Consider the following 24,336-nt stretch of genomic DNA (forward strand, 5'->3'; position numbering starts at 1 on the left):
GAAAGATTAGCAAAACAAGTGTTCTCTGCCAGGTTGGCAGGAAAACGACCCAGAGGAAGACCAAGATATAGGTGGATTGATACGGTACAAAGTGCCTTAGACGATAAAAATATAAGATCTGATAATGTTAGAGTCTTGACAAGTAACAGACTGATTTGGAGGAAAATTGTAGATAGGAAGTTAGTAATGATGTAAATTTTTCATGTAGTACTGTCATATCCTGTACACCCCTTGGGGGTACATGGCAGGAATTTGATGATGATGACAGGACACTTTTGACCAATGAAGTATAAACTAGAGAAAAGTGGGTTTTAATGGTCATAAAAGTTTTGACTTCTGAATAAATGCAGAAAAAAATGTAAATATAACATTAGCAACTGTAAACTAAACATTACTTGGTAAAGCTTGCAGGACCCATGACAACATAAATAATGGAAACAAATAGAAATATAAGAGGGCATGAATTGGCTGTTGTCCAGTACTGTTTGTAGGTGGTTATACACTTTGTCACTGTAGATACTTTTTGAGTAAAGCAACCAGAATCAAATTATCTTGTGGTTGGCTTATGGTAAATAATTCTTCTACATATGTCATTTGTGAGATATTTCGCATATGGGCTCCTAAAGAAAATTACTTTACATATAAAAGACAAGTGGCTTAGTGGCAATGTTAATGTGACCTAAGTGTTGCTCACTTCTAATGTGCTTGGCACTCTCTTTCCGTAAGGGTTTAGAAGCTTTGAACCAGTAATATAAACAGTTAAGCTCTGAAAATGTATTTGTAAAATTCTGCTGTGGTAGTTCTCTCCTTTATTTGCTTGTAAAAGTATAAATTGAATTTTTCTATAGTTACTCAGTATGCTTGGCTTCATATTCTCCCATTTGACATACATCTGCCTATGAATTATCTTGTAGTCAGCACTTATTTATCACTGTGATTACTTCTCTCATTTATTCACTTATAAAAAAAGCATTTAGTTCAATTTCAATATTTCAAGCTTCTTTCTCCCTTTGAAATACCTGTCTATGTTGTAGATTATCTGATAGTTGGCAACAACATAAGATAATTCTTATCAGCTCCCTAGTTTAGGTGGCCAACTATGAATTATCTCATAATTCACAATCAGAGTGCTAACTGATAATTACTGTATTTTTCCATGTATAAGATGAACCCTACTTTTTCAAACCCAAAATTAAGAAATCAATATTTTAAACATATTTATTTATTTATTTAGTATGGCTCACACATGAAAAGTTACATTAATCCTTAATATATATGGACATAGTAATAGACATATGTACAATAATAAGACATAATACAGTCATAAAAAAGACACTCAAGCATAGGCTACAATTGAATGTCTAGGTTGAATTTTAAAGTATGTTCTGTTTTATTTTAAACATAAAACAGAACATACTAAGATGCATTTTTAGGGATGCGTTTTCTGGACTAACTTGGTTCATATTCTCATGGCCATCCCTTCTCTCCTCATGAAGTTGAAGCACTATTTTGCCTCATATCGAATTAGCTTGGTTAACACTCATATCAAACTCTAGCACTGCTCCCTAATCCAAGTCTTAAGCCTCTGCTCCAAGTTTGGCCATTTTGCTGGTTTTCCTCTTAAGGCCCTCTTCTTTTTTGTCATCATGAGTAGTTGTTCTTCCTGTTTTCTCCACTGTCTAATCATAAATTCAGTGGGAGGAGGTCCAAACTGTCTCTGTGAAGCTTTATTTCCATGTTCTTTTGCGCAGTTGATGACTTTTAACTTGAATTTTGAAGAATATAACAATCATTTTTTATTTTTGGACATTTTTATGCACTAGTGTTCAAAATATTGTTAATGCATTAACTTACCCCACCAACGGAGTTGCAGACGTATGAATACTTTCAGAGTTCTGATTGGTTTATTCAGAATTAGCCGTTAATGACGTCAATCGATAGAGTTAACAAAGGCAGTGATTGGTGGAAGCCTGTTCACGGAGACAAGGTACCAACAGTTTTGCATTGACAACTGCGGGTCTCTCAACCGGTTACCCCCCATGTTAAGATGACCCCAATTTTTTCGTCTAAAAATTTTAGAAAATAGTGTATTGTCCTATACACGGAAAAATATGGTGTATACACACACATACACACATATCTGTGTGTGTGTGTGTGTGTATATATATATATACACACACACACATACATAATGTATATATAAAGTATTGGGTGTAGGAATGAACATGTTTGTAGTCAGTGGCACATGTTAATCTGAGCTTATGATCAGGATTGATATCTTTGTTACTCACCTCTGTTCCTCTACACCATTTCCTGGTCCCACCCAGAACCCTGGAGATCAGATATAGTTCTGTCATTTTGTAAAAGTACAATGACTGTCTTATTCATGCATGTTACTTCGTTCTCGACATCACTGTTATCTTCTGTGTTGTTTTTCACTGCTCTATAATGTAATTCATCGGTTTCAGCATAAACTTCTCCATCACCACAAGAACCCTAACTTCATTAATGTCATGGAGAAAAATCCCATCAACATAATATGTCATCAGGAATAACTTCAAGACCAGAGTGCCTTTGTATTTATCACATTAAACTAGTATCCATGATCATTTGTTCATACCAATGTTCAGATCTGCTTGCAGAAACTGCATATCAAGATAATTCCTTATCACCCTAGGCCATTTTCCAGTGTCATTAATATACAAATTGAATGCTAACAATTCAAAGACACCCTATAGTGCATCATAGGTCACCCTCAATCACTGTGATTCTTCCTTTCATACTTTGGATCCCTGTTGGAAAGCCACATTCCTCTCCATGTCACCAGTTTGTTTTCCATTCCCATCCACTCCACTTTACACTGTAACCTTCCAAGTTCAGTAATATCATTTTGTATCCATTTTCTTAACCTAGCTAAGCCATAACTAGTTCATAGAATGAGAGCAAATTTATAATACATCCCTTGACAGAATCATTCTGTTCCTGGCAGTGTATAAATTCTTTATCTACCAGTTTCTGAATTCCAGCTCCTATCTACTTAGAAGTTAAAATGTAGAATGTATTGATGTGCAAGTCATTGTCATTTTAAAATGTCTGGATTAAATTACAGAAAACGTGATTAAATTTTCCATCTTGTTTGTAATCTAAATAGTTAAGGTTACAGAGATGGAATAGTAAATGAAGTAGAACAGAATAGAAAATTTCAAGTTAAATGTTACAATGGTGCAACTGAATCTCAACCACTCTTATAGAAATTCCACCCAAGCATAGATCAATAAGATTTTGGATGAATTCACTTCACAGGATAAAGATTTTATTATTGCTATTATTGCACAGCCATCTCACATTTCACATCACCTAAAATATCTAAAATTTTTTGATGCTGTTTGGAAGAGAGTAGTTGAGTTGATTAATGACTCCTTTCTTTTTCACAGAATCTCTTTGGCCACATCTCACACATGGTCATTTCCTGCATGTTCTTTACAAATATTTCCATCAACATTGTTCAGCAGAACTACATTCCATTTTTCTTTCCATTTTTGCAAAGCCTACAGCAAAAGCTGCTAACATCCTTTTTTTTTTTTTCTTGGTTGAACAGCTGACTCACAGAACAATACTCGTAGTTATCTTTCATTGCATCTGCCTTAGTTCTGTGAACAGCCCTCCCAGTGAATCATTCCCCTATGACTGCACCTTCTAGGTGTTCAAGAGGAATCACCACTCATTACTTTGCTCTTCAATCCAGCCCGACACATAGCATTTATTTGCTATAGACCTTACTGCCTCTCATGTGTAGAACTGAAGTGAATTAAATGCTATTGACCAAAATTCAAGGGAAAAATGTTCATCTCAGTGACTGTAATAATAATGAATAATGGATATTAATGATTCTTTACTTTAACAGTTTTTGATATCAAGTAAGGTTAATGTTTTTACAACTACATGCAAATTTTTGTAAAATGAGAATTAACTACCAGCAGTCATCATATATTATTAAACATTATTATTAAACCTCCATGAAGTCAAAAGACTCATCATGGGATGTCACATTTTATCATACTGAGACTTAGTATGTTCACTGTCTCTGTGCTCACCTGTCAGGCAATGCATTCTAATCACTCACCACTCTCTCTCCCTGAAAAAAATCTGCTCCTCACCACCTTGCCCATAGTCTCCTTACACGGCTTTCAGGGATTACCTCTTCTTCTTCCTGTCTTCTATGCAACCCCCCCCCACACACACACATTAATATTGTAATATATATAGTATATATTGTAATAACTCACAAAGAATGGCAAGGCTGCAGAAGTGGATGGTATCCTTCTCAAGTTTATGAAACATCTTGGTCGACAAGGTCAAACATGGCTGGCCACCCTTTTCTCAAAAATTATAACAACTGGAAAACTACTAAAACTGTGGTGGGAAGCCAAAATAATTGCTGTACCAAAACCAGGGAAAGATCCAAATAATGTCAAAAAAATCTATGACCTATCTCCTTGCTTTGCTCCACCTTTAAGCTATTTGAAAGAATTTCTCCACTCATCGAAAGAGCATTCCCTCTTTGCAACAAACTGGCTTTAGGCCAGGAAGAAGTTGCTGTAACCAGGTCCTGGCAACACAGATTAAAGCAAACTTTCAGAAGAAATTTAAATCTGGAGTCGCTTTCATTGACCCAACATCAGCTTATGACACAGTCTGGATCAGGTGGAGGGGGGCGCTCCTAAAGCTAGTCAATATTATAAGGTGCAAAAAAAAACTTTCAAGCTTTTTGAATCCATTCTCTCCAACAGAAAGATCCGGGTCCATATTGGTGGAAAAAACAAACTGAACATCACCATTCAGTCTTCTTCCAATACAAATTAAACAGCAGTGGACCTAAAACACACTCTTGAGGGACACCACTAGTAACTTTCCTCTTCTGGGATATCGCTCCTCCATAGAAACTCGTGATACCTATCAGACAGCCAATCTCCAATCTAGTGCACTAATCTACTGTTTAGCACCATCCATTCCAATTTAATTAACAGTTTGTCATGTGGCAATTTATCAAAGGCCTTTGCAAGATATAAATATACCACTGTGTATGCATTACCCTTATCCAATGCATTTGTCACCTTATTATAATAAGTAACCAGATTGCTAAAACACGATCTTCCTTTAACAAATCCATGCTGGCCACCAAAGAGTATATTTCTGTCATCAACACAATGCCAAATCTTGGTCCTAACTAACCTCTCTAACACATTAACCACAATTCCACAAAGACTGGCCTATCATTCGAAGCCTTAGCCTTTCACCTCTCTTATGAATCAGAACAATTTTGTCCTCTTTCCATTCCTTTCAAACTTGTCCCAGTGCAAGACTCGTTAAAAAGATATATAAAAGCTGTTGTTAACTCCCAGAACATTCCCTCCAAACATGTAGTGAAATAGCATCAGAAATCCTACAGCTTCATTAAATCCTCATATACCTTCTGCTCACTTACTAACAGCTCCTCCTCCTTTCCTACCAAGTTCAAGTTCTGCATGATGTCACGTTTACAAGAATGAAACTTTTATAAATTGAATACCTCAACTATCCATTTTCTCCAATAAGTGTGCGATTCTTCCATAATCATTCTTTCTTCTACTGGCAACATATCAAAAAAATTCCCTAGGATTTTTTTTCTTTTAGTTGCATTAGCTGACTGCTGCTTGTACTGCCCTTTTTGCTACCCTTATCAAGCAAGTCACCTTCCTTGCCTGCTCTTTGTGCTTCTTATGCAACTGATTGTTATAACCACTCGTTTTGTTCATCTTCCATTATACCTTCTTCTGCCTCCAGATTGCATACCTTACCTTTTAATTCATCCATTTCACGCCTGCTCAGTTTTATTGCTGCAAGCTGTTTCCTGAACTTTTCATAATTGCCAGCCTTATAATTCCACATTCTTTCTTTTAGGGTTACACAGTGGTCAGCATTCATATTGAAGAACTTGTGGACACAAAAACACGTTGGAGTAATTAATTATAATTAAGAAAATAATACACAACGTTTTGACCTTTGTATTGAGGACATCATCAGGAAAACATGCACATGTAAAAGTCACAAGTTACATGACACTGCATAAAAGTAAGGTAAATCTAAATGCTCTGTTAATTATTTACCCTAGCTTGACCTTTGGTAGAAAAAATAAAAATAAAATAAAAATATCACTAAATAAAATATATTCACAAACTAAAATAATGGACCTCGGATCTCTTTGCTCATGTACTTCGCACCGGATATTTTGTGTGGCAAAATAATTTTTAAGCTAACTTTTACTTGGAAGACTATGAGCAATGAGCTCTAGATTCAGCAAGCCCAAAGTCTGGCTAAGGTATTTTTGCCATTTGGCCCCGTGGCCACAAAATGTTAATTACATTCCTATGCCACCTGAACAAACAACACAAACATATCCAATTTACCATTGAGATTGAAATCAATAACTCTCTTCATTTTCTAGACACACCTGTCACACATCTTCTCACAGGCTGCCTTTCCTTCACAGTCCATTGCAAACCAACACACATAGGCCAATATGTACATGAAAATTCATACCACCATCCACCACAAAAACTAGGGATCATCAGCACCCTCAAATATAGAGCCCTAACAATTTTCTCCGCTGAGCAGGTGCTGAACAAAGAATATGAAATTATTACCCAAACGTTTATAAAAAATGGCTACAGTTCACAAGATCCTCCACAAAAATACCATTAAAAGCAAAAAAGATTACAAGAATGCCATACCACACATTAGGGCATATCAAAAAAAATAGATAGAACACTACCTAAATATAATATTAAGGAAACCTTCAAATCTTCTGCAAACTTAAGAAATTTACTCAGGTCATTCAAAGATCCTCTTCCATACCTTTTCCACTCAGAGGTTTACAAAATTCAGTACACCTGCAACCTACCCTACATAGAGGAAATATGGTGAACCATCCCAATAAGAAAAGATGAACATAAACACCACATTAAATTCCTCCACTATGGTAAAACATTCCTGTCAGATCAAGCACTTCAAACATGTCACAGAATTGACTGGAAAATCACCAAGTCCCTACACTGCTCCAAAAAACGTGGTTTGAAAGAAAGTTCAAAGATGACTGTGAAATTTCTTTTTCCAAATCTGAACAAGAATGATGGATTAATAATTCCAAGAATCTGGAGAACCCATCTTCAACCCATATATAGCATCCAGAATAGTCCCAACAGAAGAAAACCTTAGTATGAGAAGACTATAGAAATAGTTTAATGTATTTGTGCTATATATATATGTATACACACTGTATATGTCAGCGAATAAGATGACACTCAAATACTACAGAAAACCCCTCGAAATCATGGGTCATCTTATACGGCGAGTATAAAAAGGAAAGCTTGATTTCTTGGATGAACATTTAGGTAGTTACAATACATTGTTGTATAAGAAAATAGGCAGTGTTTATAAATAAATCAGATTAATTTTTTGTTACATAAATTTATTTAAAATATCACAATAGGTGTAAGTCTTAAAAAACAAATAATAATTATTAACCTCAATTTTCATGTTAATTTTCTTCATCTGTTGAAAATAATTCTTCAGATTCATTGTTTAAACGATCATCATATGGATCCCAGTTCGAATCCAGTGAATTGATTTCATTTTCATCAGTGTTTCACAACAGATCATCCTCCTTACCATCCATAAGATTAGAGATACCACACTTTTTAAATGATTTTATTACAGTCTCTACTTTTACTTTATTCCATGCTTTGATCACAAAATTGTACAACATATCAAGTGATGCAGCGCGCATAGATCCACCGTATGTAAATGATTTTTCACCAGTCAACATCCAATTATTCCACTCTTCTCACATGTGATCTTTAAATGGTTTGTTCAAGCAGACGTCTAGTGGTTGCAATATAGAAGTTAAACCACCTGGTGTAACAGCAATTTTTGTGTTATTTTTTCCTAGAAGACTTTTAGTATTCTCAGTTAAATGACCACGAAACATATCCCATACTAATAAAGTGTGTTTCTTCATTATACTGCCTGGTCGTGTGTTCCACACATTATTTATCCATAATTTCGCACCATTTTCGTCCATCCATCCTTTTTTGTGAAAATGTACAAAAACATCCCAAGGAAATTTTATCTTAGGTTTAGTTTTACGTTTGAAGATGATCATAGGTTTTAACTTGGTTCTATCAGCCAAACATGACAACACAACTGCAAACCTTGTTTTTTCATAACCTGTGCCTGAAAACTAGCACACTCTTACTACCTTTAGACTCCACTGTTTTATTACTTATTATATCAAAGCTCATAGGAGTTTCATCCATATTTCCAATATTTGACAATAGAAATTTATGTTCTTGTCTCAACTGAATAATAAATTTATGGAAACTGGTAAGTGTGTGGTCAAGATCTGCTGGTAGTTTTTGAGCAATTTTCGTTTTTTATCAGATTCCCAGATTTTGTATGTTCATAAAACGATTACACCATCCCGAAGTAGCTTGAAATTCTATACTTTTGTCTGGATTCAATCTTTACCATTTTAGTGCATATGCTATAATCATATTTCTTGTAACAAGATAACCATTCTGCCTTTGTTCAAATACCCATTCTGCAATGTGATTTTCCAGTTGCGGCCATTGGGTAATCCCCATTCTCATCACACATATTTTCTTTGGCAATTTTTTTTAAATATCTTCTTTCTTCCTCCATTCTTTTACCATCTTCTCAGTTATGTCAAACTTTCTTGCAGCAACACAGTTATTAGTTTGCTTTGCCATTTCAATTACCCTTATTTTAAATCGAGCTTCATACTTTCTTTGTTTTGTTGCTGGTTCCATGATTTTAAATGATAACAATTTTAATAATCCTAAAATTAAAAAAAAAGGCAAAATTAATAATTAATTAAAATTGGGGCTAATCACTTAATTAGGGTAATTCATGTAAATACTAAATCTATGCTATGCAAAAAAATAACGGATATGCATAGATATAAAAATAAAGGATATAAGAACAATACCTAACGTTGCATTAATACAAGAAAGAAGAAATTGGGGGGGGGTCATCTTATACAACCGACATAAGCTTAAAACCTAAAATTTAGGCCTCGTCTTATATGCCGCCATATATGGTATATATATATATATATATATATATATTTTTTTTTTTTTTTTTAATCATCTGTATATTATTATACTGATATGTATAAAAAGTTTATTTTAGAATTTGTGAATATACTTTATTTAGTCATATATTATTTTATTTATTTTTTCCAATAGAGGTCAGGCTAGGGTAAACAGTTAACAGAGCATTTAGATTTACCTTACTTTTGTGTAGGGTCATGTAGCTAGTGTCCTGTATATATGTATGTTTTCCTGGTGATGACTTCAATGCAGAGGTCATGTATTTAATTATAAGTAAAGTAATTGCTCCAATGTGTACTTTTGTCTCCATAAGTTCTTCACTATGAATTATAATTCCACATATGTCTCTTTCTAACAGAAGTCCTCAAATGCCTTGCCACTGTGCAAGTGATCACCTCGTGGTCACTCTGACCAACTGGAGAAAGATTGACACCCCATTTGTAATATCATCTGATGAGATGATCAAATCCAATACCCTTGATCCTTGTGTATACTCTGTTACATGCTGGCTAAAGTAATCATGTCTTAAAAATTTCAGAAATTCATTCTCTTTGCCCCCAGATGCAGTGTCTCAGTTCCAATCTATATTACCATAATTAAAGTCATCTATAATTATCACTTTATTTCTTTCTAACAAGCTAATTTGCTTATACATTTCCTTCTCATTACCCTCCACATTACCAGGTCTATTGCAACACCCAACCGAATATTTCATCCTGTTTACCTCTATCTAACACCATACTGCTTCAGAACTGCGGCCACCATTTTCACCTTGCAAATCCACTTTAGATGGGCACATTGATATGTGCCCATCTAAGGTGGATTTGCAAGGTGAAATATCAACAGTATACTCCTCCTCCCTTTTTTCCCTGTCTGTCTTTACAAAAAATATCATATCCATTCATCTCTATTCCTATCAGGATGTCATCCTTATCTATGTCCTGCTTATACTAACAATCTTGGGGCTGAATAAACTCACTCAATGCAACGATTTCGTTCCCCTTATTTCAAATACTTCTGGCATTAGTAAGCAAACATAACAAATCATTTCTAGTTCTACAAATCCTACAAACGTCACTTCTTAGATGTGACTCTTCAATACCTTCCCCAGTCCCTTCCTCTATATTACCACTGATTCTACAACTTTCCTCACACCCAAACTCTCAGGAAATGTGTTATGCTATGTTAACTAGTACTACCAACAGCATAGCACTTCCTGATATATATGATGACCACTGGTAGTTAATTCTCATTTTACAAAATTTACATGTAATTGTTGTAAAAACTTGACTTGATATCAGAAAGTGTTAAACTAAAGAATTATTAATATCCATTATTATTTTGTAGCCAAATTAGCAATCACTATTTATGCCTGTTTCTAATTGTTTGAGGCTTTGAAATAATTAATTTTTCCAATTATAATTTATGCATTGAGAGTTTACCTATACATCTTTTAAATGTGTTTGTATCATTTTTTACCCTGTCTGGAAACCCTGTTCTAGAGACCAAAATTTTTCAAGCCACTTCAGGCCTCCAATATTAGTGGCATGGTAGTCTCGCACGGAGCAGTGAAGTTCATCTACCACTTAAAGACACATTCATACTTGCTCGTGGCAAGATTCAAACCTGCAGCCTTTTGGTTGGAAAGCAGATACACTAACTGCTTGACTAATCAGGCCAGCATTGTAGGTGGGCTGAGAAATTTTTTCTGTTTTTATAAATATGTATGTTACCATCAAAGTGTGAAAACCGGCATTCTATAGAATGCCGAAAGTGGGACGTCAAAGTATGAAACGCTTGGATTTTCACACATTTCCTAGGCATTCTATAGAATGCCCAAAGGCAAATCGGCAAAGTATAAAATACTCCCGGCAGTGACTTTTAATGTCGCAAGGCAAGTGACGTGACTTTCGACGCTCACCTCAAACAGAGAGCCAGAGCACTTCCTAACCTAACCTAACCAGAAATGGTTAGGTTATGTTCATGCCGCCTGTGGACATGAGAGTAAAGATGATGGAAATGAGAAAATAGAAGGTTATGATGTTAATATTTTATGTACTCTTTGCTTCAATATTGAGAATGAATGCATTCCAACAATAAATTTCCTCCAGCACCTTTGGGGACCACTGTGCGAATTTCTATCCCCAGATGTCGACAAGGGACGGGGTGACTCACGCAATCTGCTGGCGGTTGTTATGAGTGTGACAAACGATGGTTTTTACCGACTTGGAACTGCTGAAGGAATTTTAAACCAACTCTATGCCAGATCACAATTCACTTTATGTCCCAAGGACTTACTGAGAGTTGGAGACATTCCTGACCATGAAATAGCTCTCCGGTCAGCCGCCTCCGCTCTGTCCACGGGTAGCGGCCAAGGATTCAGGAGGTGTACTTGCAAGACCAAGTGCCGAAATTTGAAGTGCTTTTGTATGAAAAAGGCAGTTAAGTGCAATTCAAAATGTCATTTCAGTCTACCTTGTAGCAACAAGTAGTTGAGCACTGGTCTTTTTCTCTTTCTATAGAAAAATCTGGTATCTTACATTTTGTACTTACATTTTCACATGCATCTTTTCAATAAAAGCCTTTTTCATACTTTGCCGAAATAGTATTTGTCATTCTGTATAATGCCTAGATATTCTATACAATGCCTAGGGAAAGTATGTAAAATATTAAAATAAAACAGACATTTCATACATTGCCTAAAAACGTTACGCATTCTATAGAATGCCTGCTTTTCACACTTTACCGGTCACACGCACGAGGGTGGTCCGAAAAGTTCTCGGCCTAACAATGAAAAAACAAATTTATAATTTCAAAACTATTTTTATTTTTCAGCATAATAGACTTATACATTAATACAAATGTATTAAGACTAATACGTTTATTCCAACAATGCTCAAGCACTATTATCCCGTCCCTGTAGTGGTTCTCAGTAGGATCGGCAAAATACCCCTCTACAGCTGCAATCATCTCTTAATTCGAAAAAAAACGCTGACCAGCAAGGAAGAGTTTTAGTTTTGAGAAGAAGTCATCATCACTATGGATGAGACATGGATTCACCATTACACACCAGAATCCAAACAGTCAAACACAGTGGACAGAAGCACTAAATTAGCATCTTGATGATAATTTAGTCGGTTCCATCAGCAGGAAAAGTCACGGCATCAGGGTTTTGGGATGCTAAAGGCATTTTGTTTATTAATTACCTTGAAAAGGGTAATTATTCCATGTACCCTCAAGGGGTGTACAGGATATGATATTACTACATGAAAAAAATTACATCATTACTAACTTCCTATCTACAATTTCCTCCAAATCAGTCTGTTACTTTTCAAGACTCCAACATTATCTGATCTTATATTTCTATCGTCTAAGGCACTTTGTGCTGTATCAATCCACCTATATCTTCGTCTTCCTCTGGGTTGTTTTCCTGCCAACCGGGCAGAGAACACTTGTTTTGCTAATCTTTCTTCGCCCATTCTGTTTAAGTGACCATACCACCTGAGATTAGCTCTGCTAAGGCATTCCTGGATGCTGACAATGTCAAGTTCTTTCCTAATATCCTCGTTTTTAATATGATATTGCCATTGATGCCATCTGTTTACCCCTATAATTTTTCTCAGGACTCTCATATCTGCGGTCTCTAGTCTTGAGTCAAGTGTTTTACTTCTGACCCAGCTCTCAGATCCATAAGTTAAAACTGGTTTGAACACTGTCTTGTATACAGCTAATTTAGTGTTCCGACTAATTTCTCTCTTATTCCATATGACTTTATTCAATTGACTTCACACCATATCAGCTTTGCTGATTCTGTTGTCTATTTCTATATTTAATTTACCATCTTCACTAAAAATCGTGCCTAAGTAGCTGAAATGTTTTACTTGTTCCACAGATTCTCCATTCACAACACAGTTGATATTTTCAATGATTCTGCCTATTTTCATTGTCTTTGTCTTTTTATTGCTGACCTTCATACCATATCTATTACAACAGCTATTCAATTTAGTCAGAGAATCTTGCAGACTTGTAGCGGATTTATTTAGAAGTATAACATTGTCTGCATAAAGCAAAGAGCTGACATTAACATCTCTAATTTTGATATCATGTTTAATACCACTTTCCTTCATAATGTGATCCATATAGATAACGAATAACAGAGGGGATAATGTACATCCTTGTCTCACACCAGATTTAACATTAAACCATCTTCCTGTACTTCCTTCAATTCTAACTGCTGACTTACAACTCAAATAAAGACTAAGTATTGCTTGATATAATGCCCCATTGACACCATATAACTGTAGCGTATTGAATAGCTTCTCTCTTGGCACCTTGTCATATGCCTTTTCCAAATCGACAAAACTTAAATACAGATCTCTGTTATATTCCCATGCTTTCTCGGCTATTTGTCGTAAAGTGAAGATCTGATCCTGACAGCCTCTATTTGGCTTGAATCCAACTTGTTCTTCACCAAGCTTTTCTTCCACAATTCTTCTCAACCGTTTCTCAAGTATACTTGCATAGATCTTGCCAGGAACACTCAGTAGGGAAATGCCTCTGTAATTCTCACATTCAGTTTTATTTCCCTTTTTACATATGGGTACTATGAGAGCTCTACTCCAATCATCGGGAATTCGTCCCTCTGTCCAGGCTTTTTGAACTATGCAGTGCAGCCACTGTAAGACTCTTATACCACCATACTTCAGCATTTCTGGTCGAATATCATCTACTCCTGCTGCTTTTCCACATTTCAAGCCTTTGATGGCTTTTTCTACTTCAAGTATGGATATGTATTCCTGACTGCATGCCTGGTCAGTGTTTTTTACCACTCTGCTGTCATCACTGCTTGTTTCATTTAGCAGTTTTTCAAAGTAATTACTCCATACTTCAAGGATATCTCTTTCTTCCATTTTCATATCACTTTTATCATCTCTAACTCCTTTTACAGCACTCTTTCCTCCATTCCTAAGCTTCTTCAACAACTTCCAGAATATTTTGCCACTTCTTGATATTTATTTTCTATATTCTTGCCAAAGTCTTCCCATGACTTTTGTTTAGCTAGTTTTACACAGTGTTTAGCTTTCTTGCATTTGTCTCTGTATTCTCTAAGAGCACAAGCTGACTTATTTGACAGGAAGTTTTGATATGCTTTCTTCTTTTCCTTCACTGCCTCTTTAACTTCCTGTGTCCACCAGGGAGTTCTGATTTTTTTTTTTTTTTATCTTTCTGAGAAGAAGTTAGAAAGAGCCAAATTCTGGGGAATAGGAGTGGATGTTATAACAGTGCAGATCCTTTAATTTTCGTCTGGTTAAAAGATTGGAATAATTACCCTTTTCAAGGTAATTAATAAACAAAATGCCTTTAACATCCCAAAACACTGATGCCATGACCTTTCCTGCTGATGGAACCGACTAAATTAGCATCAAGATGCTAATTTAGTGCTTCTGTCCACTGTGTTTGACTGTTTGGATTCTGGTGTGTAATGGTGAATCCATGTCTCATCCATAGTAATAAATCAATGCACAAAATCAGTTTTATTCTTGTTAAAACACTCCAAGCACTGCTCAGAGATTTTAATGCGAGTTAATTTTTGATCTGCTGTGAGCAAGCGTTGCATCCATCTTTTTTATTTTGCAATTCTTCATGTGAAATATATCTTACACGTTCTTTTGAAATGCCTATATTTTCAGCAATTTCATTTACTTTGACTCGCCTGTCATCCAATACCATATCGTGCACTTGATCAGTGATTTCTGGTGTTACGCTTTCTGGACGTTCCTTCACCTGGATTAACTTCAAGGCTGGTACGGCCACGTTTAAACTCAGCAGCCCATTTCTTAATTTCGAAAACAAAGGAGAAGAGTGCCCATAAACTTTTCTTTTGCCAATACTCAATTTCATTCATTTCAAGGGACAGACAATACATTTGCTTCAGACAGCTGTATAAAACACTCTACTTGATAGAATGACATGCAATTTCACACGGATGCTTATGACAGATGTACCAACTTAGAAGGAAAAAAAATCTCTTGTCGATAGTGTTGCCATCTATGGTCGAGGCCGAGAACTTTTCACTACCCTCGCGTTTTTTTTTTTTTTTTTTTTTTTTTTTTTGCTTAAACTATTTTGAAAACCCTGCTCTAGAGACCAAACATGGAATTTTTTCAAGCCCCTTGAGGCCTCCATTAAACAGTCAATGAAATCCATATTCTGCCGAAAGATAATCCTAGATTCAGGCCTGCAGCCTGTGTTGGTTGGAGATTGGATTTGCTCACTGCTCATTTAACTAGTCTGCAACTTATATTTTAATATATAAACTCCTTTTTAGCGAACAAGATGCAAAAAATATGTAATATTAATAATAGTTAACATTAATTAAAAATGCATTTGCAAAAGCATGGGAGGAGAGGTGTGTGTGTATGTGTGTGGTGAATCATTGATTGACCTCTAACCTACAGAATTACATCAGTAATTAAAATTTTTTTTTTACATTGTATTTCAGGTAGTCTTATCATTCACTAATGAGATGAGAGCTCGTTTGCTCCAGTTTGTTACTGGTACATCAAGAGTTCCAATGAATGGCTTCAAGGAGCTGTATGGAAGTAATGGTCCTCAATTGTATACTATAGAAAAGTGGGGAATTCCTAGCAATTTACCTCGTTCACATACTTGGCATGTATTTTGGCACTCTTTAATTGTATGTATATAAGTATGTATGTATATATAAAAGTGTGCATTAGTGATTAATAATAGAAAGAACACTACCAAACATTATTCTGCAGTGTTACAGTAAGTTTTGAAAATAACAGTATAAATAAAAATTAATAAACACTAATATTCTTCTTTGTAATGTATTGAATATCTAAAACATGTCAATGAATTATTTTTTAATGATTATTTCTGCAGTGATGATCATAATTACAATTGTTGTTGTTGTTGTATTATTATATGGAAAGAATACTGTGAGGATCTATACAAAAATTCAGATATATTAGATAATGAATGTTTGACACACACAGGAAAATGAACCTCCCATCCTCAGAGAAGAGATGAAACTGGCTATCAAAAGTATGAAAAACTGGAAAAGCAGCAGCTAATAATAGAATTTATACTGACTTGATAAAGAGTATCAGCATAGCAGGGATTAAAGTAATGCTGAGATCGAATTTGGGTTACTGGTGTCTGGCCATTGGATTGGGTGAAGACAATCTTTATGCTAATCCATAAAAAGGAAGTGCCAAGAAATGTTAAACAATAGCATTAGTCTCAAATGCAAGTAAAATCATGTTCTGTATTATCAAACAAAGAATTCATAATCACTTGAAGGATCATAATAGCTGCCAGTTTAATGTGGCAAAGTGTAAGGTGATAATACCCTTTAGGAGGATGATATCACATGCTGTATACTATACTGATGGAATTGAACTGCAAGAAGTTGACAAGGCAAGGAACTTGGGGGTGATTGTGAACAGAGAATTGAAGTTTAGAGGGCACATCGCAAAGGTCCCCAAAACAGCACATCAAATGGAAGCTGAGAATGAATGCCGCCAAAAAGGGAATGAGGGCTAGATTTTTCTCTCACCGGGTGGTGTATGGTTGTAATGGATTGTCATTGGATGTTGTGAGTGCAAGCAGTGCAAATGAATTCAAGAATAAGTATGATAGCTGGTGCGTGTAGTTTGTGGCCTCCCTTGATGAGTCCCTGACTCCCTGGCAATCTCTTAATAATAATAATAAATTACATGGTTATTGAAGAACGCACTGAAAAGTAGGGATAAGGAAGTTATTGTTCCACTTTTTAAGGCATTAATAAGGCCACATCTGGACTGTTCTGCACAGATCTAGTTACCTGGATTTCTTGGTACTGATGAAATGATGAAGAGGATCCAGAGACAAGTGACAAAGATTGTGGCAGGTCTGTGGAATGCTTCCTATGAGAATAGATTGAAGATCTGTGGACCAAAATACTAGCTGATAGGCATAAGACAGGAGATAAGGTAGAAGCATATAAGTTATTAAAGGGTTTTTATAGGATTGACACTGATCACTTTTTTCAATACAGTGCAGGAGGGGGAGAGAATGAGAGGGCACCCTTTGAAATTATGCAAGAGTGTGGTTAACAAGGGTGTTAAGGACTAGAATTTTTGCTTGGAGGATGGTGAATGGGTGAAATGCATTTCCAGAGGCAGTTGTAAGTGCTTCGTCTGTGAATGTGTTAAAGGAGAGGTATGATAGGTATTATGTCATTGAGTCTGCCGACTTCATGGAGATACTCGTTGTAATGATAATAAATCTCTTTAGAACAGGCTGGATTTGTGAAGGGAAGAGGTACCATAGACCAGATCTCAACTCTCAGACACTTCATTGACTACACAATAGCCTTCGACTGAATAAATTGGAAATTGATGTGAGAAATAATGGCTGGCTTTCCCCAACATTTTATCCATTTAATGAGTCAATTTTACAGCAATAACTACACTGTAATAAGAATTTGATGACACACATTGTTCCATCTAAGCTGTGGTGCATGCATCAATCACAAAGGGAGCACACATACCTAGTAATCCTTTTAGAATTTCTAATATACAGTCACTAATTTTTGAACTTATTATAAAAACGAATTATATGATAAATCACACTTGGCACTTATTTGATTTAGTAATACTTACATTGTCTTCACTCCAATAGTACTCTTATCCATTCCCACTTAATTCACTCTAATTAGTTCATTTTAGCCTTTGCTGTGTAGGATCAGTCTGACAACAGCAGACTGATACTGTTGTCAGCTAGTTGCAGAGGCATATTTGCTTAGTATCTGCTGTCTAGACAGTACAGTCACTTGAACTCATGCAAACAGTGGTGGATTTTTGTAGCTATGCAGATTTAACAAATTAATTTAGTGCTTGCAGTCTTACAGTTTGGACAAAAAAAGGGCAATATTAATATGAGAAATATTACATTAGCACAAAATTTTTTCATTCATGAGATGGAAGATTAATAATGCATTATCAGATTAGTTCTGTATACAAAAAGGAGTAAAGCAAGGTTGTGTACTATCTCCTATACTCTTCAATCTCTATGGTAAGAAAATCATCGAGAAATCTTGGGATGACTGGAATAGAGGCATATTGATAGGTTGCTCAAGAATGTGCTGACGGCATTAGTACTAATAACAAAAAATGAAAAGGACATGAATTAAACTCCTCGGAAGGATAGAATGGCATGGTTTGACATGTGGACTCAAGACCAGTGTCAGTGAAACAAAGCTAATAATCCTAGATGAGCATCATAATAGAAATACTTCAGAACTGTTTATTATCATAGATTTTATCTGAAGAAATCTGTCTGTTCTCACTGTTTTCTGCCAATGGGAGTTATATGGAAGAAGTAAGAAGATGGATTACACTTGGTCTTCTCTGTGGATTTTTATGGCTCAGAGTCTTGGAAATTCAACAAGGCAGTTAAGAAAAACATCAGTGCTTTTGAAATGTGGATCTAGAAAAGAATGCTTCAAGTTTCCTTGGACAGAGATAAGAAGAAAACTGAGCATCAAGATCAATTAAATCTTGAACTGAAGCAACATGATAGAGAGAGAAGAATCCTCAGATATTTTGGACACACATCAAGGAGAAAGGGATAGAACATTGAAAAACTCTTTGCAGGGCAGGATACCAGGAGCTTGAAGTAGAAAAGGCTATTGTGAGATCACTAGATCAAATTCCTGCTCTTACTGGACTAAGGTTGGAGGATGCAGGTAGAAAAATGCAGAAGATATTGACAAATGGAGAAACTAATACATTGGGTCACAAATCCTCAGCCATGGGGAGATTGGCTAAAAGAGAGAGAGTTTATATAAGGGTGGTCTGAAAGGTTCCCGGCATAACAATGAAAAAACGAATTTATAATTTCAAAATTATTTTTATTTTTCAACATGATCACCCTTAAGACTAATACATTTATTCCAGCGATGCTCCAGTACCATTATCCCATCCCTGTAGTGGTTCTCAGTAAGATCTGCAAAATACCCCTCTACAGCTGCAATCACCTCTTGATTCAAAGAAAAACGCTGACCAGCGAGGAAGAGTTTTAGTTTTGAGAAGCGATAGAAGTCAGAGGGAGCTTTGAAATAGGGTGGATGTTCCAACAATTCATAGTGCAGATCCCTTAATTTTTCCATTGCCAAAACACCTTGTGGGCAGGTGCATTGTCCTGATGAAAGATGATTTTTTTCTTCTGCAAACCGGGTCTTTTCTCACAAATTTTTTCATCTAGTCTGGTTAAAAGATCGGAATAATATTCCCCAGTTATTGTTTTACCTTTTCAAGATAATTAATAAACAAAATGCCTTTAACATCCCAAAATACCGATGCCATGACCTTTCCTGCTGATTGAACTGACTTTGTCTTCTTTGGCGCTGAACAACCGGCTTCTATCCACTGTTTTGACTGTTGTTTGGATTCTGGTGTAATGGTGAATCCAAGTCTTATCCATAGTAATAAATCAATGCACAAAATCAGTTTTATTCTTGTTAAAACACTCCAAACACTGTTCAGAGATTTTCATGCAAGTTCATTTTTGATCTGCTGTGAGCAAGCGTGACACCCATCTTGCACAAAGCTTTTTCATATGCAGTTCTTCATGCAAAATTTATTTTACGCGTTCTTTTGAAATGCCTATAGTCTCAGCAATTTTGCACACTTTAACTCACCGGTCATCCAGTACCATATCATGCACTAGATCAATGACTTCTGGTGGTGTTAAATTTTTGGATGTCCTTCATGTGGATCATCTTCAAGACTGGTATGGCCACATTTAAACTCGGCAGCCCATTTCTTAATAGTCAAAAACGACGGAGAAGAGCGACCATAAACTTTTATGAACTTCGAATGAATTTCTTTTGGAATTTTATAACCGCACGATACCCAATTTTATCCATTTCAAGGGATACAGACAACACTTTTGCTTCAGACTATTATGAGTAGTGTTAATACTGTGTTGTGCTAGACCAGACTTCTGAGGTTTGCTGTATTCAATATAATATTGATGTTCTTTAATTCTTTTTTCCACAGAACGGCCAGTTTGTCCAAAATAAGAAACATCGCATTCACATGGTATTTGGTAAATGCCAGCCAAAGATAGAGATGACAGTTTATCCTTTGTAGAAAGCAATAAAGAGAAAATGTTGTTGATAGGAACATACGTGGAAATCAATTGGTACTTTTTCAAAATTCTACCTATAGGTTCTGAGATTCCTGGAATGTAAGGGATTGGAACTCTGCGGACTGTTGAAAGAAACTATAGGTATTGGAACATCCAACAGATAATTGAATCTTATGTTCCAATAACTAAGGTTTCTTCAACAGTCCGCAGAGTTCCAATCCCCTACATTCCAGGAATCTCAGAACCTATAGGTACCAATTAATTACGATGTATGTTCCTATTGTTTGGTTTGATTTGTTGTATCACAGAGAGAGGTTCTGCTTCTTTTATGGTTGGGAACCATAATGTCTGTTTGCTTGCATTATTATGGATGGATATTATAGCTGTTTCATCTGCGTATGCCTTTGATAGGTATGTCCAAGTGGAGGATCACGTTTTGTGATTGGAGAGATATTTCTGTGTAGTTCTTGGATGGATTCTACAAAATATTGGTTAAAATCATTTGCTAGATTTAGCGTCTTTCATGAAGCTGTGTTTTATGGTTTCAGAGGCGGTGGTATTGGAAGCACAATTTAGCATCTCATTGATCAGATGCCAGGTTTGTTTCATCTTATTTTCTGCGGAGGTTAATTTGTCTCTGTAGTAGTTTCTTTTTGCATTGTTAGGCGATTCCTTGTTATATTCAGTTGTTAAAGCTGCATTATTTGTATATCACTTTAATTGTTTCCATAGGATGTCCTTTCTGCATATATCTAGGATTATGTTTGGTGTTATCCAAGGATTTTAGCTTGTTTTTGAATGAATTCTGACATTTCTTTGCAGCTTTCTTATATATTTCAACCAGCGAGAATTTAATGTTGTATAAAGTATCTGTTGAGTCTGGTGATGCCATGTGTTTCCAGCTGATTTTTCTTATTTCGTTGGTTGACAGTTCTTCATCTGTTATTGTTTTGTGTTGCTTTTCATATGCGGCTCATTGTCTTAGTGTGCAGGTTTAGAGCTGTGAAGTAATGGTTTGCCACTTTGCACTTTATGACTGCTGCAATGTAACTATTCAGTGATGCCCATATGTTTATATGATCTAAGCAAGAAGCAGCAATAGCATTTCTGACTATTTCTTCTCTAGTACACGATGTTATGGTTGGTATTAGGTTATACATAGATAGAGTATCTAGGTATTGTACAGTGTTGTTATGGTTTTCGTTTGCAATATTTATGTTTATATCACCAATTATCATTGGGTATTCAGTTGAGCATAATTCTTGGCATGAAAGCTAGCAACTGAGTTCGTGCAAGAATTTTATCACGTTTAAGTTTCGTAGCCTGTAAATAGCATTTAGTATTAAAGTTAAATAGCATTTAGTATTTGAAGGTGCTGTCGATTGGTAGCATTAGTGATTTCCATGCAAAGGATTTCAGCATGTTCAAACTGATAAACAGTTTCTTTTGCTATTAATTTATGTTTGATAAGTATTAATATTCCCCCCACCCTTTTTTTTTTGTTTGGTGGCAGGATCTATGTTGTTGAAAGCCTGTAATTTGGAAGGCAGTTGCTTCATCATTAGTAACGGATACTTCTGTTAGGACCAATAAATATATCAATAGCACTGGTGTAATTCTTCAGGTAGGCCTGTAACATTAACCAATGTTATTGGATGCTTCTGATGTTAATATGCTGGATGGAGAGTCCTTTTGTTTGAAATGTGGGTTGCTTCTATGCATCGAGTGAGTCAAAAGTACAATTGCTGATATATTCTGGTGTTATTACATTTTTTTATTGTGGTGAGGTCTTCTTTTTGTTCTAATTAGGAGTCTTTTGTTTTCACTGTGGCAGCCTATCTATGTCTCGCGGGCTTTTGATTTGTATCATCTTTGAAGTTTTTGACTTCCTCGAGAATATCTTGGCATCTCTGATCCACAAAAATTGGTATTTTTTTTTCTGTTTTTGCTTTTCTTGCTTGGTACAACAGATTCTGGTTGAATGGTGTTGAATGCTCAGATAGGATTCGTTCAAGACCTTGGCAACTAGTTTTTTCAGTCTGCTGGCTTTTATGAGATCGTCTCTTGTGGATTTGCTTGTAAGACGAACTATGACTGGTGCGGGTAGTGGCAAGCCTTGTTTTTTGCTCTTCCTGGAAATGCAATTTATGGTCTGAATGTTATGCTGTATGTGGGGGGGGGGTATCAATTACATGGCCTAACTTTAAGACTATGTCTCTGAGATTTTCTGTAGGTGCAGTTTCAAGAAGACCATTTATGACAAGCTCTTTATATTGTTGCTGATTTAAAAGTTCATATCGTAGTTTTAGGGAATTAAGTTCTTGAAGGAGTTCTGTTGTCTCTTTTATCAAATTATGTTGCCTGTCAGTTAGTATGTTAACACTAATTTTGATGTCTTCTACCATTTGCAAGACTTCTTCCACTGCTAAATTATTATATTTAACAAAGTCTTCATATTTGCTAAATTTTTTTGTTATTTCTTTTCTAAATCACTTAGGGAATTGAACAACGTAGAATTCGAATATAAATTAAATTATACTTTAATAAATATCTCCGATATTTCGGCAACGTCGCGTTGCCATTTTCAAAAGGAACTTACAAAAAAGGTACATGCACACAGGCACTACAACACAGTAACTGAGAATGAAGATATGAAGCTATCATTCTCCTAGAAGTCCTGATGGTGCCCTCTAGCGGCTAAGTAGGTGTTCTTGGCAGTTGGGCTGAAGGTCTGCTGATGTATGCCTCCCAAATATGGGGCAGTCGCATACAACCAAATTTGTTGAGGTTTGGGGAGTTTCTTAGGGCTGAGGCTGATTCCATAAATAGTCTTTCTAATTTGTATTTGCTACGGTGTATTACTGTAGCTTTCTTCCACCGTATTCTGTGGCATGTATCCAGAGCATGGTCTGCAAGACCAGAATGGCTGTACTTGTGAAACCGGATGTAGTCCTTGTGTTCAGAAATTCTGATATTCGCTGTCCTGCCTGTTTGGCCAAAGTACGACAGTTTACAACTGCAAGGGACCTGGTATACACCAGGTAGGTCTAGGGGGAAGTGGTTGGTCTTTGGTGGAGCGGATAAGGGATGCCAATTTTCTGTAAGACCTGTAACAGGAGGTGAGGTCATGTTTTTTTTTAAATTTTTGTAATTTTTTCTGAGGTGCCTCGGATGTAGGGAATGGTGAAGGATTTAGAGTAATCTTTGTTGTGGAGGGGAAGAGGGGGGCTGTGGTTTGTAGGTTTTAATATTTTTTGGGGGGGTAGCCATTGGCTGCAGAAAATGTTGAGGATGTGATTTAGTTCAGTGTTTAGGGCCATGTCGTTAGAACAGATTAGTTTAGCCCTGTTGTATAGTGTTTTCACCACTCTATATTGTTGTGAGGGGGGGGGGATTGTTGGTGAATGTATCTGCCTGTATGTGTGGGTTTTCTATAAACTGAGAAAACCCAGGTTCCATCAGGCTGGCAGGTGACTAGTGTGTCTAAGAAAGGGAGGCAGTTGTTTTCCTCTTTTTCCAGGGTGAACTTGATTCTGGAGTGTTGGTTGTTTAAGTGTGTAAGGAAGGAGAGGAGTATTTCAGAGCCATGTGGCCAAATAGCGAACACATCATCAACGTAGCAGAGCCATATAGTTGGTTTTTGTGGGGCAGAGACTAAGGCTTTTTCTTCAAAGGTCTCCATAAAGAAATTGGCCATGGGTGGGAGAGAGTGGTGAACCCATGGCTGTCCCCTCTATTTGTTTGTAGAATTTTGCCTGCCAAACAAAATAGCGTGAGTTCATTGTGAACTGAAATAGGGCTGAGATATCAGGAGAAAATTTAGCTTGGATTAGCTCTAAAGTTTCCTTGAGTGGGACATTTGTGAATAAGGAGGAGACGTCAAAGCTGACCATTATGTCAGTATGTTGGAGTGTAAGGTTTTCTATGCTGGCTTTGAAGTGGGCATTCTGTTTATCAAAAAGTTCTGGACAAGATCTGTTAAACTGACTTTTATAGTCCTTAAACC

General features: G+C 36.1%; 1 protein-coding gene across 2 annotated transcripts in view; it reads left to right on the top strand.

Moving 5' to 3' along the window:
• Nedd4 (E3 ubiquitin-protein ligase Nedd4) overlaps nucleotides 1-24,336 on the top strand; it is a 523,801-nt gene that overhangs the window by 488,920 nt on the left and 10,545 nt on the right. For both annotated transcript variants that reach the window (XM_090395739.1, XM_090395738.1), the window contains exon 21: nucleotides 15,673-15,842. In XM_090395739.1, coding sequence (XP_090251865.1) covers nucleotides 15,673-15,842 — 170 coding nt within the window. The remainder of the gene's footprint in view (nucleotides 1-15,672; nucleotides 15,843-24,336) is intronic.

The sequence above is a fragment of the Typopeltis vanoorti genome, chromosome 7 (genome assembly GCF_054136105.1).
Source record: "Typopeltis vanoorti isolate ZY-2024b chromosome 7, IOZ_Tvanoo_1.0, whole genome shotgun sequence".
NCBI classification, from domain to species: Eukaryota; Metazoa; Arthropoda; class Arachnida; order Uropygi; family Thelyphonidae; genus Typopeltis; species Typopeltis vanoorti.